This window comes from Myripristis murdjan, chromosome 20 (genome assembly GCF_902150065.1).
Source record: "Myripristis murdjan chromosome 20, fMyrMur1.1, whole genome shotgun sequence".
Classification (NCBI taxonomy): Eukaryota; Metazoa; Chordata; class Actinopteri; order Holocentriformes; family Holocentridae; genus Myripristis; species Myripristis murdjan.
In genome coordinates, this window is record NC_043999.1 from 5,296,081 (window position 1) to 5,317,962 (window position 21,882).

The following is a 21,882-nucleotide window of genomic DNA, read 5'->3' on the forward strand; positions in this document are numbered from 1 at the left end:
TGCTGCACTATTTTTTTTTTTTTTTCATATTTGCTCATAAGCCAAAATAAACAGCAACTTTTATTTTAGTGTCAAACTTTCTTGTAAATGTTTTCTTATTATGACACTGTTTTTAACTTCTGGTGTTATTATCACTATTATTATTATTATTATTATTATTATATAATAACTTTGTTACTGGTCCAGAGGATCAAACCCAATGACACTGGCATCCAAAGGCATTTAATATCCCCATGAATTTATATTATATTGCTTGTGGGGATTTTGTGTAATTACCGGATTATCCCTGAATAAAGATAGACTTGATGAGTAATTCCCAGAGTGGGAGGGGCTGATTTCACTTGTTCTTGTTTTAGCCCCCAGGGAGAATTTGTGCAACTTGATGTGTAGTTTTACTTTCACTCTGGGCAAAATGAAAGAGAACAAATCCACATTTAGAATGAATCAAGTTACAGTTTGTTTCCAAGCTGAAGTATCCATCTTCTAAAAGGTGGCACAGGAATGTTTAAAATTATATCAAATTTTGTTATTATATGTGGAAATTAGATGACTTATAATCTATTATCTATTTGACTGATAACAGGACACTGTTTACCACATGGATCCTGTTTATTGTAGATAATAAATGATGAATTTCAGGTGATGACACACACACACACACCTTCAAAAATGGATATACAGTATGGATTTTTTATTCAGCTCCATGAGATGAAACATGTGCAAATTACTGATGTACAAAGGTATCAGGCTCTCTTTACACCAGACTGCCACAGATATATTCCTTTTTAATTGTATTTGCCATTAGGAACCTCAATAATACATGACATAAACATTAAAACGGACAAGATTTAATCCCACACTGACAGAAAGGTTGAAGATAAAGACACAGGCATGATGAAGAAACTCAATACTTGTCAATATTTTTTTTCTTCACAATTAAGAGAAGAGAGAAAGAGGAGAACTACCTTCCACAGTGAATATTACAGAAGAAAAACGGAACACAAGCCGCCAATAAAATAATAAAACAGAGACATAAACAGCGACAACTGGATGTTTTTTTAAAGAGACAAAAAAGGCAAAATGTATTTCTTTTTGTGGTATTGGGCTGAGTTCAGGAATCTTCATTTGCTTCGAGGGACTTTTTCTCCGAGAGGAACTTCCATCAGTTTCTGTGAGGATTAAAAAAAAAAAAACAACAAGAAAAAAAATCAGGGTTCAAGTCCTTTACATTAACATGGAATATTTTAAAACACAGGTTTACTTATTCATACAAAGGTAGTGTATTGAATATCGTGTTGTTTTTTCAGTTACTTAATTAACACATGGCTGCCCAGGTGTGGCCTCCAGCAAATCTTTTATTGACAGGTATTTCAGGTTTGATGTATCTGCACAGTGAACACAGGTGGGATGAAACAGCGGCTCCCAAATGGGACGTACCCCAGAGATTAGATTTTTTTTTTTTTTTTTTTTTTTACAAAAAGTTAATTCACAAAATATCAGTCATGCATAACTCCTAAAATAATTAGTCTATGCTATAATGAATTCAATTAAAAATGTAAGTTTGATAAAGCACATCTTATATTCAGTTTTTCCTCCAGGTTTCCTGAAGGTGTCAGATGTGTGTGTTTGTGGTTTAAATCTGCTGCCGTGGTCGTCAAGCGAGGACGTTCGCTTGAAACGTAGAAGAGATACAGCTGAAAACAAAGAGGCAACAAGAAGCAAAAACATAAAACAACAAAATCTGCTCAGTATCAGGTTGTTGTTTCACACACTGATGGATAGGCTTGATTTCTACTTTTTCTTTTTTTTTTTTTTTTTTGCATTGGTCAGGGGGAACTTGGCTGGAAAAATATTTCAAAGAGGAATGCATTTCTGGGAAGACACATGATGAAAATTGGACCGCTGCCCTTCCTGTGGAGGGCCGTAAGGGGGAGGAGGATTTCTCCGGTGACGGTACCTGCAGCAGGCGGGCGTGGTAGGCGTTGTCCTCCTCGTTCTCCCCCCTCTGCCTGTCCACCTGGTATCTGTCGCAGGCCACCCCCAGCTCCTGGGCATCGTAGAGCGGGGCCGGGTCCAGCGAGTGTGCGTTAATCAGACTGACCAGATACTCCTTGTAGTGCTTCCTGAAGACAACAGACGGGAAGACTTCATTTTCTCCATCACACACAAACACACCTGCACTTCCAACTTTATAAGCATCATCCACCGCTAACGTCCAAACTGAATCTACCACCAGCATCTTGTTCAACACACTGATCTGCTGCTTACTGCTGTGTTTTATGACTAAATGAAGACATGCGGTGCTGATCTCATAGTTTGGAGTGGTTTTTAATCTTTCCCTAACCTTGACAAAAAAAAAATTCTCATTCTAACCTTATTCCTAAAAAAGTCCAAGCCTTAAGCCTTGCTACTTAAATGAGTTAAGACTGGCTGACATCACCTCACATGGGAAAAATGTCCTCATGGTCTGAAAATCAAACTTGTCCTCACGGGGAAACAAGCAGATGATTACTGATGTACTTTCTCCTCCTTGTTTTGACATCATCTGTCAGTGTTGTCTTGATGTTTTTTTTTCCTCTTCAGGTGTGAGATTCACATTTTCTCAGAGCTTTTGTCTCACCCATGCACATTGCCTCTTTTCTCTTCTCTGTTTACTACTGATGTAACTAAAACCTAACCTGATGAAGGTTCAAATCAGACTTAAAAGCAGCAGCGAATGCAGTACTGTCTATTTTGTGGAGCGAATTTGTCTTTAACTTGCTGGACAGGTTACGTGATGAAATCATGACAATCACAAACTATTTAAAAATAAAACACATCATCTAATTGTCACCAGCGGAGAGAGAAAAAGTCTTGTCTGCATCCACAAGTGGCTAATAAATTTCTAAACTAACCAGCCAATTGATTTTCGACGAGACTGTGACCTCCACATGACGGCTGGTGGAGCAGAGTAACTTAACCAGCCACAGGAAGATATTTAATTTAGCCGACTATGGCTGGTGGTGTCAGGTGCTTCCCAACCTGATCCCAGACACAGTGGCGGTGCCAACACTCACTCGCACAGTCCGGCCTGGCCCGGCTGCGTCTTGATGCCGCACGGTGAGTCAGTCTGCTGACCTCCTTCATCCTTCTGCTCCATCACACCACAAGTGTCTGGGAAGGAAAGGAGCGGACACAGTGAGTGGGCAGGGAATTAAAAAAAACAAAACAAAAAAAAAACACTGATAATTCACAGGGACTTTTCAGAGCAGAGATGGTAGCGAGGATAAGGGAAAATAAAGAGAGAAGAAACATTGCCATTGCCAAAGCGGCAGAAGATGGATGGATGGATGGATGGATGGATGGAAACATTGCCATTTTCCAGTAAGTGAAGAAAACCAAATCCAAAGCACTTTTCAGTCGAGACAAAAAAAAGTTTACATTCGTCACACAAGAGTGGCTTGGTTTTGTTTTTCCTCAGCGCTATTCAAATCTGAACTCCCCGACTTCCAATGTGCATCTCTCCGCAACACACTGAAGTCAAAGCTTTCTTCCTCAACTGATTTCCATTTTCAATGTTTGGGCTTATCGCTGACTGTCAGTGAATGCAAAGGTAGAATAAGCTTCAGTTCTTCAATGCATATTACAAGCACCCAGTGATGAGAAATGGCATAAGAATATCGTCAAAGCGCCACTATTCCTGTGATCATTTCCAGGAATATCAAGACATGGGTGAGTGTTGGAGAAAGAAATAAAATACAAGTGAAGGATTTTTTTTTTTTTTTACAGCAGTTACAGTGAGTTGAGATGAGGGGATGAGAAATGAGAGTGAGAGAGCAAATGAACAGATGATCTGCAGAGGAACAGTAATCTGTTTTACCAGTCTGTGTCCCATTAGGAGGATCCATGTTGAACTCCACGGTGTTCCTCTGATGGGGAAAAACATCAAGAAATACACTTTTAATTTACATTTACATTTGAGGCTTTCAGCTGATTCTCTAATCCATATAATAAGAGAGTAGGAGTGCTTTGGCAGCTCAAGGAGCATACAACAGGACATGTGGTTGGTGAAAAACTTTGTCTTTCAACTAATGTTGCAGAAAACCCCTCTGTTATTTGGAGGAAGCCGAATGGAAAATACCAGAATTAAACTGAATACAATCACTGGCTTGTTCAGATGGGTAGAGGGGAACTTTTATTTTGCAGACGGGAGTTAAACTCATGAGGAAATAGCATTTCAGAAGAATCATGGTCTGTCTAATCAAAACACCATCATGCCGATATCATCGACATGCAAACTGTTTCTTTTCCTCCTCAGGCTCATCCTCCTGAGCTCCTCACCTGCAGCAGCTCCTGCAGCCTCGCCGGCTCCCAGTCCCGGAGATAAAAGAGGCAGTCCCGCGGGTGATGAGCATGCAGACCAGTCAGCTTACACTGGGCCGTCTTACACGCCGTCTGAGAGCGAGGGCCAACACAAACACAGCAGCTGAGTGGGCAATACAGGCAGGGCTGCAGCTACAACAACACTTTCAGTCATGTCAGAACATAACAAACCTTAGTGACGGGGTGGAGTAGGATTCTCTCCTAGGGATGTTTTTGTCATTTAAAACCAATGTGCAAACCGCTGCCAAATGAAACTGAAAAACAGACTTAATCCGCTGCAACTCCAGTGATCAAAACCCCTCAGTTGCCTGCGACGATGTCAAACTCAGATGTTTGGGACTTCTCAGGACGAGCTGCTAGTTACCAGCATGCTTTTACACTGACATATTTTAGGGAGTATTTGATCTTTTAAATGGTAAGTTAGTTGCACTAGTGGTTTGCTCCGGCTGCTCATGACTGCTTTGTTATAAGCCTAAACACTGAAACAACCCTAACCCTAACCCTAACCACTACACAGCGAGCTTCAGTTTTATGAGATTCTCCTGTTAAGTTCATTGCTATTAACTGAGCAATATTGATTAAAAAAAAAAAAAAAAAAAACACAGACAGATACATTAATAGTAAAACAGTAATAACATTAATTACCAATACTATTACTATAGGGTGTCTACAGAGATTTAAATTTAATATTTTTTAGGACATTTTAAAGACTCATTTTGGGAGAAAAAAATCACCTTTTTGTTATTCGAATAAGGATTGCAGTCGAATATATTTGGTCTTGTGCTGAGGTCAGTTTTACATTGTGGTTACTGTCTAAATTAATTTAATTTGTTTTTACAGAGAATTTGGGGCAGGTCTCTCCTCTCTCTCCTCCATTGTGTGTGCATGTAAATGTAGTGTATGGAAGTAAATATAAAATGAATTAAGTGCAGCATGTGAGTATAAAGAAAGTAGGTTAGGTTTAGAGGAGAAAGAGCTAAACGAAATATGGAAATAAGGATCTCCTAAATTCAAATTTAACACAACAATTTAACATACTTTAAAGACTTTTAAGGCCTAATTTTGCTACATTGGGACATTTTAAGGTCCCGCAGACACCCTGTGCTAACACTCCAACTAGTACTACTAATAATAACAACAATAACAACAAAAGCTACAATTTGAATCGCAAATAATGAAATTGGAAATGAACAGTCAAATCATTCTCTGCTCATTCAGAGTGTGGGGAGATGAGCTGAGCGCACCTTGTGGAAGGGGTTGTTGCAGCCGCTGCAGAACTGATATCTGCACTGGGAGCAGCTGAAGTGCATGCAGCCGCCTTTACTGAGCGCATACTGGAACCTGCAGTGAGGACAGGCTGGGGGAGGACAGACAAAAACCTGCACTCAGAACCTGGAAGATCTGTCTATTGAAAAAAAAAAATGAACAAATTTGGCACTGGGTTTGCTTTGTTTAGTTTAGTGTAAAAAGTTGCACTAAGCATGATTTCTTATGCAAAAATAAAGCAGGAATGCCCAGTTAACTGACATCAGATTACTGGATTTCTGGATAATGAGGACGTTCAAACTCTGAGGCTGCTGGTGTGCAAAGTTGCCTAAAGCAGCTTTAAATAGTTAGTGATAAAATATACTTTTTTTGTTTGTTTTTTTTACTGGTGCTTATATTGTAACATTTTTGATGTAGCGGTTTTATCTTTGTGAGATAATCTTAAAAACCTCATGGGGTTTTTAATCTCACCTGCACCATCTGTTGCATTTCCATTCTTTGTTCCTTTTTTGTTTCATTGTACAAATAAATAAATAAATAAATAAATAAATGTATCAATAAATATGTTGAAAAAATACAACAAAATATAATATACATGTTAAGGCCAAATGATTAAATAACAATTACAATTTAAAAAAAGACTAAAACAATGGAAAATACTTTGTGTAGGTAAATAAAAATACTAAAGGACCTTATAAAACCCTCTTGCTTCAAAATAAATGAAAATACATGAGAACTAAGTGAGTTTAAGGAGTCAACGATTTGTGAATAACATCAATCATCCCGAGGGGGAGGTGCAGAAGAGACTTGCGTTAATCCTGTGGAAGGTCGACAAGACTGATGATACAAACTCAGACTAAACTGCTGCAGGTCAGTTAAGACTCAGAGGCTGCAGGTGAAGTCTCTGCTGGGTCTTACTGATGCCGTTGTCTCTCAGGTAGCCGGCCAGACCCTGCCTCTGGTACTCGGGATCATTCTCCCTCTTCCACTGCTGGAACTGCTCGCAGGACACATCCTGGTGCTGCGGCTCCCACTGGGCCGACAGGAAGGAAGAGCGAGTGAGGAGAGAGAGCTTCCCAAGGCTGCACGGCTCGGTCAAGAGCAAAAGTCAAAAACTGACCATTGCAGCCTCCAAATAACAGGAGGCTGCATTTTTTTAATGAAAATGAGAGGGACAGGATTTCAAACGACTTTCTAAATGATTCTCTTTGATGCTATACAAAATATGTACTCCAAATCAAGCTGTATGTTGTAAGAAGATCTTTTATCATATCAAAACCAAGTAAATCCTTCCTTTAACATTTTATTATTTACCATTTAAACAGCATATGTTTCAAATGCAGAGAAACAGGATGAAGGTATAACGTCATGCTCACAAGTATTACAACACCATAGGAAATTTCAAAACAAAAAAATTGCAATAGTTTATTTGGCAATATTGTGCAGCCATAGTGCTACAAGATCAGAGAAAAGGCAGAAACATTTGTTTTGTACTCACAGGTTTCTTGCACTGAGCGCAAAAGCTCTTACGGCAAGACGGGCAGGTTACCTTCAGCTGGTTTCCGTCATAGATAAACCCAGAGATGCACTGCAACAGGCAGAGAGATGAGGTGTGTGGATAGGATGAAAATATTAATAATCTTTATTTATATTGCACTTCCAGAGCCTAAAGGCAGAGCTCACAAACTGATAGAAAGAGGCATATGAATGTCATTAAGTAAAAATGTTAGAGAGGATGAGACCCAGTTGTGCTTTAAACATGATTAATACAATTTTGAGACCACTTTTAACTGGTAACAGGAGCTGAGATGGTAAAATATGGAAAACATGTTCTGTTGGTTTAGTTATTAAATCCAAGCTGCTGTTTCCTCTACAAGCTGCAGATTTGATGGTGGCTTTTGAATAAAGAAGAAGTTTAAAGCTGCAATAGTCTTGACATGTTGAGAAAACAGCAGTGAAGGACATCTCTGAATGTGCAGAGGATGATTAAACATGTGTCTCAATCAAACGATTAAAAACTCAGCAAACCAGTTAGCTGGGGTGTTGGTGAAAAAGTAATTCCACACCACACCCACTTCCTCTGCGATTTCACTTCCTGCATCAGGGCCGTTTTAACGGACTTTTATTTCCCCTATCACTTTATGCATCTTGTTCTGCTATTTGTCTCCATGTCGTGTTTAACCGTCATTTAGACTCTGAAAACAATCCAGTTGTTTGAATCATAACTTGCCCTTGAAATATGAACAGTTTTCAATTATTTCTCCTCGAATTTTATCTTAATCTCTAAAACCAAAAGACATGTTTTTTTTTTAGATCTGCCACTGGAAATATGTGTTTTAGCACAAAGCTAAAGCTATATATGTTGTAAAAGTAAGCCAACATTTCAAATACTGTAAGGGAGCCTCTCTAAATCAAATGAGGTAAAAAAAAAAAATAAAACCCAAATAAGGTTTTTCTGACAGAGCTGAGGAAAATAAAAAACATAATATGCAATTGGTTTGACCCCAAAATGTGAACAGTATTTATTTGCAGAGGTAAAATCAGCTATTTTCAATGTCTTCCACCAGACGGAGACAAACTGATATATGAAAACTCACACACAAAAACATCCTGAAGTGGAACACTGATTCCACTATCTTATTATTCTTAAGTCACTCAATCTTTAACAGTTTATGCTAATTTAGATGTCCATGACTTTTGACATTTTTTTTAATCATTTATAATTTCCCATAACATTTCCACAGCCTGGAAATGGTATTTTCAAATTGGATTTTACAGATTTTTCCAGTGTACACTAAAGTAAACAACACTGAAGAAAACAACACTAACCTACAGACTGAAATGAGCCTACAGGTGTTAAACGTGTGGTTTAAGGATAAAAACAAAGTGCTGAGAGCTGGTTTAGTGACAGGAGAAGAAGAAGCAGGTTAGAACGGGAGTGTGGGAGGAAGATCCGACTCACATGACAGCACCACAGGAACTTGGGGTCTTTCATCAGAGTGTGCTCCGTCAACTTCTTGTGGTACAGGTCGTACACGTCGGGCTCCAGACAGTCCCGCAGCTGACCGAAACAAACCCATGTCAAATACAATGATTGTGCTGTTTACATCAAAACACAAGCGCAGGGCAGGGTGGCAGCTGAACGTGACCTCTGACCTCCAACAAGCAGGTGTCAGGGTCCTCGCTCTCTCTCTCTTGGTGTACCTGTATGTCCAGGATGGAGAAGTAGCTGTCCAGCTGTTCGGGGTCGTTGATGTCTGGGCCGGCGCACACGGGACACACCATGTCTCTGATGTGTTTGTCTCTCACGGCGATGGTGAAGTGCTGGCTGAAACACTCGTGGCACACTGAGCACTGACAGGAGGTCAGCGACTGCATCTGCAAGAGAAAGGGACAGGGAAAGAGTTGTAAACAGCTGTCTTTATTTATTCAGTTATTTTTATTACCTTTATTTAACCAGGAAGTGCCTTGAGGAAGTGCCAAGGTTACAAAAATAATAAAGTAGAGCATGCCAAAAAAAAGACAGGAACAATTAAAAATAGAGCATGTTAAAACAGACAAGGGACGACAGATAGAAGTCCAGTTTAGGAACAGCAATTGCTCTCTTCGGTTAGACAGTTTTTTTTTTTTTTATTATTTAATCAGAGCTCTCAACTCTCCCAGGGAGACATAATCATGAAGTTGTAGTTTGTGCAATAAATGTTGAACTGTGCAACTCATCTCACTGTTATTCCATCATTCTCCTGCACCAAAAATACACTGGAGGCAACGGCAAGCCAAGATCAACATTTTGAGTCCACGTGTGTTTAACTGGCAGAGAAAAAATGTTCCTGTAATATGAGCTTGTGTGCATTTTTTGGTTTCTTTTGAGGCAAGACACTTTTTATCATGTCACCTTGCTGTTATTTTGTTTTCTCTCTTCTCAGTGTGTTTTGTCATTTACCTTTATCTACTCGTTTCTGCAGCATTTAATAATTTGGATTTCACTTACCAACTTAAGAAAATCACTATCATATTCTATATGCAAATCATTACACTTAAAGAAAGCTTTAAACAGAACTCCAGACAAAAAAGTTAATAGGGATTCTCACTGTTGTTCCCTTCCATATTAAAAAGGTATGCATTTATAACTATCTGGGCCTATACAAAATACAGCCAGCCAGCCTCCAGTTCATGATCACACTCTCAATCAATTTATCTTATCTGCTTGCTTTTTATGCACTTATGACTTGCTCTGTTACCTTTACATTTCAAATGATTAATGACAAAGTACAGCAAAAATAAAACAAACAAATAAATAAAGGTGTTGCTTTGTTCGATCTGTTTTGTGAGTTCTGGTTGCATGTCATATTCATTATCTTTTCATTACTTTTTCATCATTTGTTTTATCAAGTCAAACTAAACCAGAACACACAAATAAAGTCCACATTAGTGAGAGGCCCACCTTGCTGCAGGGGAAAATGCTCAGGCAGCAGGGACATTCGTTGTTGAGGAGCCGCCTGATGAAGTCCCTGTTGTGGGATTCTTTAACAGCTTGCACCACGTCTTCCAGGGTGTACGTGATGTCTGGCTCCTGCAGCAAGGACAGGGCCAGCTCGCAGCGCCCCCAGCTGGGCAGGTTGTATAGTGCCAGCAGGCGCCTGCACATCCTCTGAAGGGAGCAAATGAGGTCAGTGAGGAGGAAATGACGACCCACTGGTGTGTAACAAAATACAGCTGCTAAACAAATCATGGGATTAAATAGAGACTTGGCAGCAGCACGCCCAAAGAAAACAGACATAACAGGACATGCATACACATGCACACTAATCTGAAAGATCATGGTAACCAAGGCAAACATTGATTCCCTTGTTTTTATGAGGATTCACCTCATAAAAGCACATACCCACCCCCACTCGCCACAAAAGTACACACAAGCATATCGTGCCAGTTTGAGCACAGGTATCAGGTGTAAACAATGACTGCCCTCAGGCGTTTGTGCCACAGCGCTCTGCCCGACCTGTTTGTCAGGGTGATGGGGATCAACCGGCGGCTCGGGCTGCTCGCTCCAGATCCGCTGGTGGAAAGGCTCCAGCAGAGGGCGCTGCATCAGAGACAAGGCCCCCTTCACCTCTCCTCCACTCAGACGCAAGGCCTCCTCACACTGAGACACTTCCCGGAAACCCAGAGACTGCAGCTCCCTCATCTACACACAGAAAAACAGAGAACAGCACCACAAATGACCCAGTGGCCTGATGCAACGTTGCATTAAATGTATTGCTGGAGGTTAGTCAGGGATCGAGCTTACTTGCAACAGTTCATCTATTCATCCCTCTCTCATGAAATAGATGTGCAGTGTGATTTTCTGGAATCTATCTACCAATTACTCGGGCAAGAAACTAATCATTCAGATCTAACATGTTTCCATTGGGTCCACTAATAGCAGCACTTTCCTCCACATTCCAGTCACATTTTTTTTGCTTATTTTCAATCTTCACGACTGTGCTATACTCCACTTGATCACTTTTGACACATGAATGCACATGAGTGTTGCACTGCACTATTTTAAGTTTAAGTCTGTTTTAAGTTTTGATTCACTCGGTTTTAAATGTTATCTATATTGCTTTAATACTGTTTTTTATTCACCTATTGTTATTTGCATTTTATCATTCCCTATGCCTTTCTGTTTTTTTTTTTTAATTAGTGTTTAATTTATTGTTGAGTTTTTATGTTTTTCTTCTGGAGCACTTTGCATCGCTGGTTTTGATAAGTGCTTTACAAAGAAACTTTATCGTTTTAATTTTTTTCAAAAATATTAGGAGACCATCTTCTCCTCCACATAAAGCACAAAGCCTGGGGATTATCCTGACCCCTCCAGCTCTTTCTCTTCTGCCGCGCTCTAACCCCAGTGCTCTTCTCAAACCACTGGGGAAGGCAGAGCAGAGCTGAAATTGGAGGTGCCGTCATGTTTTAAAAAGAAAATAATCTCACCTTGGCCTGCCTGTCCCTCAGTAGGTGCTTCACTGCCTTCTCGGTGTCGCCCCCTGCTGCCAGCCATGCCTGCTTGGCCTCGGCTCTGGACAGCTTTACACCTTCAGCCATGGAATCGGGAGCACTCTGCTCCACCGTCCCTCCATCTGCCTCAGTAGTCTGTTGCGTCCCAGAAAGAAAAACTGAGGCTGCCAAGGCACAGATTTCATCCAGCAGGTGTGGCAGCTCTGATGACAGCCAGTCACAGGGGTTACTGCCACCACAGACACAGAGGGCAGCGTACACTTCCTCTGGACTGACTCCCTTCTTTTCTGCTTCCTAGAAATGAGAAACATTTTTTTAAAGAGCATGTTTAAAACAACTAGTTAACCATAGTGATGTACAGAGTTAAAGTAAGATACATAAAACAGAATACAAATGTGGGATAACTAGACCATGCAAGATGAAGCACTGAGTTTGAAATGAGATTACTGCAAAAGGTTCCAGAAATGGCTCTCCTGGTTTATTTTCTGCATTAGCGTAGCTCCTACATGGTGAATTAAACTAGATATGAATGGGTATGAATGGATAAAAATGTTCAATCAAGTGTTTGGCGAGAGCTATGCTTGTTACACCAGATCCATGGACAAAGTACAAGACTTTGAACTTTTGTTGTGTGCCTTGCCAATTTTTATTTTCCTACAGCAGCAAACAAGTGAGCATCAGGGCCGTGTTCTGCATTAAAAACATTTTTCTAGCATTGTCACACTTTTCTAACCAAATTGTTGTGTTTAATTTCCTCCAGAACATTGTTTGAAGTGACATTATTCAGAAGTCAACCTACTCTTATGTGGTTGATCAGTTTGAGGCCATCTTCCCTCATCAGCTTCTGTCTCTTCAGCTCCAGGTTGACCCTGGGCAGTGGCTGGGGCTTCACTGCCGGCTGGGGGGACTCCTTAGTGGGCGGCTGTGTCTGGAGGACTGGGGGAAGAGAAACTGTGGCGGGGTCTTTACACGGATTGTTGCACATCTCACACACTACAGAGGGCTTGGGGTTTGCATAGGTGCAGAACTGGCATGTCCACTGTAAAAAAAAAAGGGAGGGACAAGGACAGAGAAATGAAAGAATACATAAAAATAAACTAAGGGATCAAAACAGAAACATGTTTGAGATGTGGTGCTCTGAAAAGACACAACATCCCAGGGTTTTCTGAAAATGGCAAAGATCATGTTGATCATGTTGACATATGGATGATTTAGTGTCTCTATTAGCACCACTTAACATCACTTAATTTGAGCAATGAAACAATGTACCAAAATCTTGATGTATTCCTTTGCATACCATTTGATGAACACTTTTATCAGAAGTGTTTTTACATATGCATGCATTTTTAGAGTATGTGCATAATATCAAGCTCTACCTGCAGATATTCAACTTGGCTTGCCAGGCAAAATAAAGGCTGAGAACCGAAAAGGCATATATAAGACAAACCTCTTTTGCAATGTCAGTCAGAGACCGAGGGGTGGACTGTGCCGGGGCGACAGGGGGTCGAGTGGCCAGGCGAGGGCGCTCACACGCCTCACACAGGACGCTGCTGCCCTGGTTCAATACCGTGCAGCTCTTACACTGCCACTCTGAGGGGGCAGGCACACAGACACCACAAGTTTCACTCGGTTACTGGTGAATCATAATTTTGATGTGGTGAGTCATTTGTTGTTAGACATTTCCTCTTTTAGATTTCCTTACTTTTAACCCTTAGACACATACATAACTGGAACCTCAACTCTTCCATGAGTGGATCAAATATGACCCACATAAGATTCAATGTATTTTTCAATAATTTAAGCTGATTATTTTCATCCTTTTTGCTAAACTTTATTAAACAAATGTATTTGGTGTGCACAACAAGGATTTATAATTCAAAATATGGTTATTTGTGTGACATATTTTAAAGTCTGTTTAATTCGTCGATAACAGGTATACTTACCATCAGATCAAACTGACTACCCACCTACAAAATGGGCTTCCAAACTTATTATGACCTCAGACTGCAGGTTAGTAGCCATGCAAAAATCTCTAACAAATATCTTAGGCTAATAGCCTAACCATCTACCCCTCTATAGTTGCTCTATTTTGTCAAAAAAAAAAAAAAAAAAAAAAAAAAAAACACCCAGCCAACCTATAATAATGTTAGAAAGCTGTTTTGAATAATGTCATACAAATAAAGCTACAATTATTGCTATTACTAACCAGTTTACTTAGCTATATTGTGTTTGCTGGCTATCTAGAAAGACTAATTTGATGATAAAAAATAAAAAAGTTCTACAACCTGTGGTAATCAATGTGCAATGTTACACAACTGTTATCAGTTTAGTGTCATGAAATAGTTCCAGCAGTAAAAACATGTATATAATGTAAGTTAAACTTATATGATATGTAAATATATAATATATAAAAATAATGTGAAAATTTCTTGACCCACTTATGGAATCTTGGGGTGGTAATTTGAAAACTACAATTTTCTTAAAAAGTACAAAAAGTGATTTTTGAGGAATATCCAGAATATGAAAAGTTGAAAGATTTTCAGATACTGAAAAAAAAAAAAAAAAACAAAAAAAAAAATTCATTTTTGACCCATTTATGCATCTAAGGGTTAAAAATGGAAATGTGACGCAGGGCTAAGCAAGAGCACACATGCTTAGTCACCGTTTCCTGACAACATATGGGTTAAAAATAATGAAAGAGCCCTCCCAGCCTTTTTGGAAAGCTGTAGGTGTTGACGTCTGACCTGCGTTGGGTGAAGAAGGGACTAGCAGAGGGTCTTCCTGAGCGCTGGAGGCGGCCGTGGCGAGGCGAGGCCGCTCACAGGTCACACAGAGCACGGCTCGCATCTCGTTGACTGTGGTGCAGTGACCACACTCCCACTGGGACTGAGGGAGGCTGCGAGACAGGGAGAGGTGATGAAATCGTATTTAAAGTTCAGCTTCTTCGACGTGCTCGTCCACAGCACCGCAATTTCTGTCTGAAGTGGTTCTAGTGCGAGACATGGAGACCGTCATCATGTAATCAAATCAAATATGGATGTAAACAATGACTAATTTAATAAATGAGTACTAGTTTTATTTAATAGTATTACTGTATATTACTCTTCGGTCTGGTATTGACCAATTAACATAATTCCATAATTCCCCTGTGCTGGCTGTATCACGTACATGGCTAGTAGATGAATGCAGCATTTTTTACCCATTGGAATATTTTGAAATATGAAAGTGGTAAGTAGGGCGGTTGTGATGACTGCACTACAGCAAGACCTCTGTCATGTGATGCATACTGCAGGATTGAGATCATTACTGTCATCAGAGCAATTTTTTTTCTTAAGTGTCACAATTTTATATTTCTGAAACGGAGGGTAGTAGAGACACAGGACCAAGACCAGCGTGTTTAGATTCCCTGGAAACCAAAATTAAATACGGGGAAATGTTGTTGTTTCACCACTGTAAGAAAAAAACATCATACAATGAAAGCTCAAGGGATAAGTGCAGAGCTGCTCCTGGCAGACTGAGTTTATAGGAATGATTAAAAAAAAGAGAGACTTTCCAGGAAAAATTCATTCATAAAACAGATCTGGAATACATAAAGTTATCCCTACACTTCACAAAACTTTTTTTTATCCTGCCTTTGTTTTCATTTTTTATTGGTAATAACACAACATGGTATGGTGTACATGATGTTGTCTCAGTTTTCACCACTGCTTTTCACCACTGCAACACCTCTACTATGCTGAATCTATTAACTAAATGAAGGTCAAACCTGTGATCCTCAGGGCACAGAGCGATCACTCTAATCAGCAGAACATCCTGTTGTGTCCAATGAGGAAGGGAGCCTACCAGTACACGGTTGTATTTGTACCTATCTGTGTGCCCGATGACTCACAGCTGCAGTTGCAGTTCCTTTCTTCCTTACCTGGACGTTTTGGCTGCAGTGTTGACCTGCGTCCTGTGATGGCCTTTGCGGTCCGGGTGAGAGTGGAAGAGCCTGTCGCAGTTCAGACACAGCCTCTGAACGCAGATGGAGCACTGGACAAGCACAGGGGAAACACCACAGATGGAGCACGTCTCTTTGGGGAAAAAAAAAAAAAAAAACACAAACAAGACAGCACACGTTAAATGTAATGCTTATCATTCCTGAAGTACCTGCATATCCACATGAGTAACCAGCCAGTTTTAATTACTTATGAGTGCAGTTAAAGGGGTTAAAATCCAAGTTTCAGTACAAATCTACGCCACTGCAATGATACGTAAACATTATTCATTCATTGTTTGTCAACTGAAACAAACTATTAACTAAAGTTTAATTAACTTCCAATTTACCATTAATTTATGATGATTATTATAAAGTCTTACCAATAAGGGAATACACGATACAGTATTAATATTAGAGGTTTGCTTGCTCTGCAGTAAACTGTATTACAAAATATACTACCTATGATTTGACAGTTATTCTATAGATGTTACCTTGCTACATTACACGTCTGTAACGTACCCTGTTTGGCTTTCTGTATCCGGTCTCTCTTGTGAACGGCTCTGGAGGGGTGGCGGTGGTAGAGGTCGTCACAGGCGTCACAGAAAGGCAGATTGCCACAAGACGGGCAGAGCAGAGTAGTGGTGCCACCGCACAAATTACATTCTCCAGGTGGAGGAGAGCCTGGAGAGAGAGACAAATCACTGGATAGTATCGACTAGGGATGTAAATCACAAGTTTCTTCACAATGCAATATTATATAGATTCCTTGGACAATGATATTCGTCAATATCACAAAATCAGCCACAGTACAATGTTGATTCAACACAATCAGTGAAATTACGATGCCGTGTTTCTGTTTTTGACGCTTGGCCATGTTTCCTGAGTATTTTATCTTCTACTAGCATTGTTTGCATATGGCATGTGATTTGTTAGTTGACCCAGTTGGAGCAGATATCCATGTTGTGTTTTTCTTGGCTGCTGGCTGTAACTGTGTTATCTGCCTGGTGCTAACACTGTGTGACCGTTAAAGAGGGTGGTGTGCTTGGACGGAGATGGAAATGGTATGCGACTTTCAAAACAAAGATGTATCTCTGTTATGACGACATGGATTGATATTTTCACTTATTATTAATTACAGGATGGGGAAAAAATATCAGTTAAGTATCACAATGCTTTTTTTTTTTTTTTAAATGATTTCTAGTTTGATTTTTTTTTTTATTACTGAATTGATTTTAAGTAAAGCTATTGGTCTATGAACTAGAGGACCTGTGGAATCCATTGGCCATTTTCAAAGGGGTCCCCTGACCTCTGACCTCCAGATCTCTGAATGAAAATGGGTTCTCTGGGCAGCCACGGCTCTCCCCTTTGCAGACAGGCCCACCTCATGCTAATGACATGCAGTTTGGGCCGCAAACCCTGCAGTAAAAATGTGTTCTTTTGGCTTATTGTAAAACGGTGTATTTGTGCAGACTGGGGCCTAAACAGTTTTGGAGTTGACCAAGTGTGACCTTTAAGATAATCACAACCTCATGAAACTTTACATCTACAAACTAGAGGAAAATTCAAAAAACAAAAATTGCAATAAATAGTAATATCGAAACACAAAACTTAAGAATGTCAATACTTATCAAATTGGCCACCAAGTTTCATTGATACATTGAATCCAGAGATAAGCATATCACCCCAGCCCTATTCAGTTATATTGGATCATTGATCGATCAGTCTGGATCGATCCAGACTGATGGACTGTTACATCCCTAGTATCGATTGGATATTCCCACAGTGGGTGACAGAGGCTGTGGCGGCAGCTCACTTGTCAAGGGTTTGGGGGACTGGGCTGGCCCGGGAGGCAGAGTGGGTTTGCTCGGGATCGATGGAGGCTGGGACTTCTCCTCCTGCTTCAACTCAGGTGGGATGACCACAGCGTCACACACCAGCTTCTCCTGCAGAAATCAGCACAGCACTTAACAGCAGCTAACACTCATGTGATGAATTACTGGAGAGGGAAAAAAATGAACAGAGGCTGCAGGTGAATAAGACAAATCTTAAAATCACACACACATGGACAATGTACTAGCCGACTGTTATCAGTAACCAATAAGTACTCTCGATGTGAGAAATTTTTTTCAGAAGAGGTGCTGTAATGCTATTGTTTCATGTTACATTTACACATTTTATCTCACTTTTTTTACATTTACCCACATATATTTAATAAATCTTGCGTTGCCTCTTGTGTTTTTATTTTTAACTACACTCTCTTTTGAACGTGTACCCCAATTTCTTGAGGCACATACTATACTATGCGAAATGGTGTTGTTTTGCTGCCGTTCACATCACATTTACTGTTGACAAGTTGCACCTACATCATAATTGTGAACATAAAACTTTGTAAAAATGGATTTTTCACACATATCAAGTTTGCCTTTCATTACCCAAAAATGATGTGTGATATGATTTAAGATTATCATGTTGTCCGACTGTATAATTGCACATACAAAAGAAGGGGAAGTTGTGTTAATGGTGGGAATACATCTCACCGGTCCAACTTTATGTAATGTCTGAGAGGCTTTTTGATGGAAACACAGGTAAATCAAGAACATGTGCAATTGTCATCTAATGTTATTTTTCCAGAGCTCACATTAGCACCTACAGTCACAATTTTGGTATCATGGAAACATTTGGAAACAGATTTAAGCATACAGTCACTGCAAATATTTGTACACACCTGCTGGACAATAAATGGAATCATGTCTGAGAAGAACTCTGGGTGAGGATGTGACGCCTGAGACAAACAAACAAACAAACAAACAAAAACATCCACAGAGGAATGAAGGAGAATGGAAATGAATCGGTGAATTCCTTGCACAAGAGCACCAAGCTGATCCCTGACCAAAGATGTTTTTTTCATTGCTGGTAACAATCTCTCACCTTGACCAGCATGTCCACCTCCAAGCGCAAGGTCATGACCTCCAGCGTCACTGCAGCGACTTTGTCAGCATCTGGGTCGGTGACATCGTCAGGGAAACTGAGTCCATCAAACTGCTGGTTGGTGTAGCCGTAGAGATACAGGACTCCCCGCCCACCCTGGAGAAGGCAGCCAGTCAGGGTAGAAATCTTTGTTCTTGATGATTCAAGTTAGACACAAGACAGTTAACCTAGATACAGCTGGATATGCGACATGACCTTCAGACCTTCTCACAGCAATATATGCCTCAGCAAGTTAATCATTGCAAATGGAAAGATGTGTAGTGTTCAGAAAATACCGATGAATCTGCCTTGTTTTGTAAAACTTAACATGTTTGACTGAGCATACAGGAAAGACGGTTGTGATGAGCTCTACATTAAAATAAGGAAAGCACGTAACAATGGAAAAAACCCTGGAAACTAAACTGTTTTTAAAACAGAGGTAGATGTCTTGGCAGGGTTTTGTTAACCTTGATGGCGTCCACAGTGGCCCTGAAGACCGGATTGTTGTGCTTGACGCTGCGCCAGAACCTGGGCCTGGCAGGGCTCGTCAGGTTGCAGCCGTACTTCTCCAGGATGCTCAGGGCCTTGACCAGTCGGCTCAAACACTCCACAACCTGAGGTGAACCAGTATGGTTAGTGATATCGCCTGGTTTACCACGTGTCCAGGTTCAATGCGGTTACATAATCATGTGCCCGTGCAACATATGCTGGTTGAGTGTATTTCTGGATCTGTGTGTGTTAGAAAGATGTGACATTTTCTCTTACACAGCTTCTAATGGACTTTCTAAGTACCACCTATGTTAAAACCTTGTATGAAAGGTAGCTAAAAGCATGAGTGAAAGTTAGCACCTCATCACACATGGAGAATGTGCATGTGGACGTGGGGACTATGAGATGTGAAACGGCATCTACAGGCATAAACGTACTTTTGGTATATTATTGGCTTCGATCACAAGCCAAAACGCCCCTTCGTTAATGTTCTTTATTCTCATTTTGATGCAAGTGTTTAAACACACACTTTTTGACAACACATTAGACAGCAATACTGCACATTTTGCCTAATGTTTGCATTTCAGATCAGGGCTGCAACTTACAAATGTCTTAGTGTACTTCATATTTACCTTCATATGATTATTCTCATAACCTCACATATTTGTGTACATTCCTAGCTTTTGTTTTGATTTTGCTGATGAAGTGAGGGAGAACAATGTTGAATTAAGCTTAGCACTATACCCACAGTATTTGATCTAAGGTGTGCCCCCTCTGAAAATGAAAACTAAGCTCTTCAAGGAAGTATGTGTGGTTTGCAGGGCAGGTATTCCAGCTCTACCTGCTGCCTGCTTTGGCCGGCCGCGTTCTCCCTCAGCATGGCCTCCGCTGCAATGTGGCGATACTTCTCAGACGGGGCCAGGGCCAGGCTGGCCATGGCCAGGACCTCAGCCTTCACATCCTGGGCAGAGCCTGAGGAGGACAGGCGGGACACGGCTCTCCTCCGCAGCTCCTCCAGCTGGACAGACGGCTGGCCACTGCTCATTTCTGTCAGAGCGGCCAGAGAACAGCATGAAAGAGAAAGAGAGAGAGAGAGAGAGAGCAGTGGCTTACTTCAAGATAAATGCTGACACTCTGATGATGTGAAGTACAGGGAAAACACACACTTTGGAAACTGTACAGTCACTTGGAAAGGTATAACATATGTACTAGGATGGTGGCCTGATAGGTATAATAAGAAAGGTCAATGGGATGAATGTCCTGAGCTAATTAACTGACTATTCCAATTTTCACTGTTTTGTCATTAATTTGGGATTTACAACAGTGTGTTGATCATACTTTCATTTCCCCCACTCCACAGCATGAACTGCTCTGCACCATAACAAAGCTAACTAACTTAAACAACAGGACATTCCTTGTATTCATGTTTCCCATCACAATCAAATTAACTTGGTGACATCTATGTGGAGTTACTTGATATGGAGAAAAGTTAGGGATCCTCTGAGTTATGCTAGCAAGCTAACCCAGGTAACAACACAGATGAAAGCGAAACTTTAAACTACAGAGAAAGAGCGTTGAGGTTAACAAGCTACACGTACCTGCCCCGCTAAACCTCTGGCGTTGACGCGTCTTGTCGACACAGATATTCCGTTTATCCCGTTACCGAAGGTGATGTTTTATTTTGTGTTCTGGGTTAAAATCTGTCATGTTGTGCGCTGACACCGTCGCTCGGCTCTGTGTCCGTGCAGCGGCCGTGAACACGGAACTGGAGTTACAGCCTGTGACATTTAGGGAGGTTCACCGCGGAGCGTCACACACAGGAGGCGGGCTCTCTCTCTCTCTCTCTCTCTCTCCCCCTCTCTCTCTCTCTCACACACACACACACGCCATGGTAAATTGAAGTCATCCAGTGCAACTACAATTAGCAATTTTTTTTTTTTTTTTTTTTTTTTTTTTAATAAGTCAACAATAGTGTTGCAAAATTCCCGGAATTTTCAAAGTCGGAAAAATTTCCATGGGAATTTTTGGAAATTAACGGGAATAAATGGGAATTTTCGGGAATTTATATTCACTGCATTCACCTGGTCATACACATGTATACATAATAAATATTTGGGTTTGTTATAAGCAGATATGCATGCAAACATGTGACATTATAATGAATTTCCAGGGAATTTTCGGGAATTTATATTCACTGCATTCACCTGGTCATACACATGTATACATAATAAATATTTTGGTTTGTTATAAGCAGATATGCATGCAAACATGTTACATTATAATGAATTTCCAGGGAATTTTCAGGGAATTTCGGGAATTTATATTCACTGCATTCACCTGGTCATACACATGTATACATAATAAATATTTGGGTTTGTTATAAGCAGATATGCATGCAAACATGTTACATTATAATGAATTTCCAGGGATTTTTTGGGGAATTTTCATAACTGGCAATGAGTCTTTTACATCGCTGTGGAGGAATTTTGGCCCACTCCTTTTTACAGAAATATTTTAATTCAGCCAAATTGGAGGGTTTTCAAGCATGAAAGGCCTGTTTAAGGTCATACCACAGCATCTCAATTGGATTTAAGTCTGGACTTTGACCAGGCCACTCCAAAACCTTCATTTTTTTTTTTTTTTTTGTTTTTTTTTTTTGTTTTTTTTTTGTTTTTTGTTTTTTTAAGCCATTCAGAGGTGGACTTGCTGGTACATTACTTTTTCACATAGGGCCAGGTAGGTTTTCATAGCCTTTTTCCCTTATAAACGAAATCATCATTTAAAAACTGTATTTTATATTTACTCGGGTTATCTTTGTCTAATAT

General features: G+C 40.3%; 1 protein-coding gene across 1 annotated transcript; it reads right to left on the reverse strand.

The window, feature by feature from the left end:
- Positions 1-670: 670 nt before the first annotated feature.
- Positions 671-20,826, reverse strand: LOC115379111 (E3 ubiquitin-protein ligase RNF31-like). The gene is made up of 24 exons (XM_030079809.1): positions 20,656-20,826; positions 19,899-20,104; positions 19,036-19,182; positions 18,530-18,685; positions 18,327-18,383; positions 17,415-17,544; positions 16,121-16,282; positions 15,542-15,695; positions 14,367-14,518; positions 13,070-13,212; positions 12,422-12,661; positions 11,599-11,916; positions 10,628-10,813; positions 10,073-10,279; positions 8,833-9,006; positions 8,591-8,689; positions 7,127-7,216; positions 6,547-6,661; positions 5,607-5,719; positions 4,321-4,434; positions 3,860-3,908; positions 3,057-3,153; positions 1,958-2,123; positions 671-1,169 (listed from the first exon to the last, which is right to left on the reverse strand). The coding sequence occupies exons 2-24, from the start codon at positions 20,100-20,102 to the stop codon at positions 1,122-1,124; spliced, it is 3,321 nt and encodes a 1,106-aa protein (XP_029935669.1). The 5' UTR covers positions 20,103-20,104; positions 20,656-20,826; the 3' UTR covers positions 671-1,121.
- Positions 20,827-21,882: the final 1,056 nt, after the last annotated feature.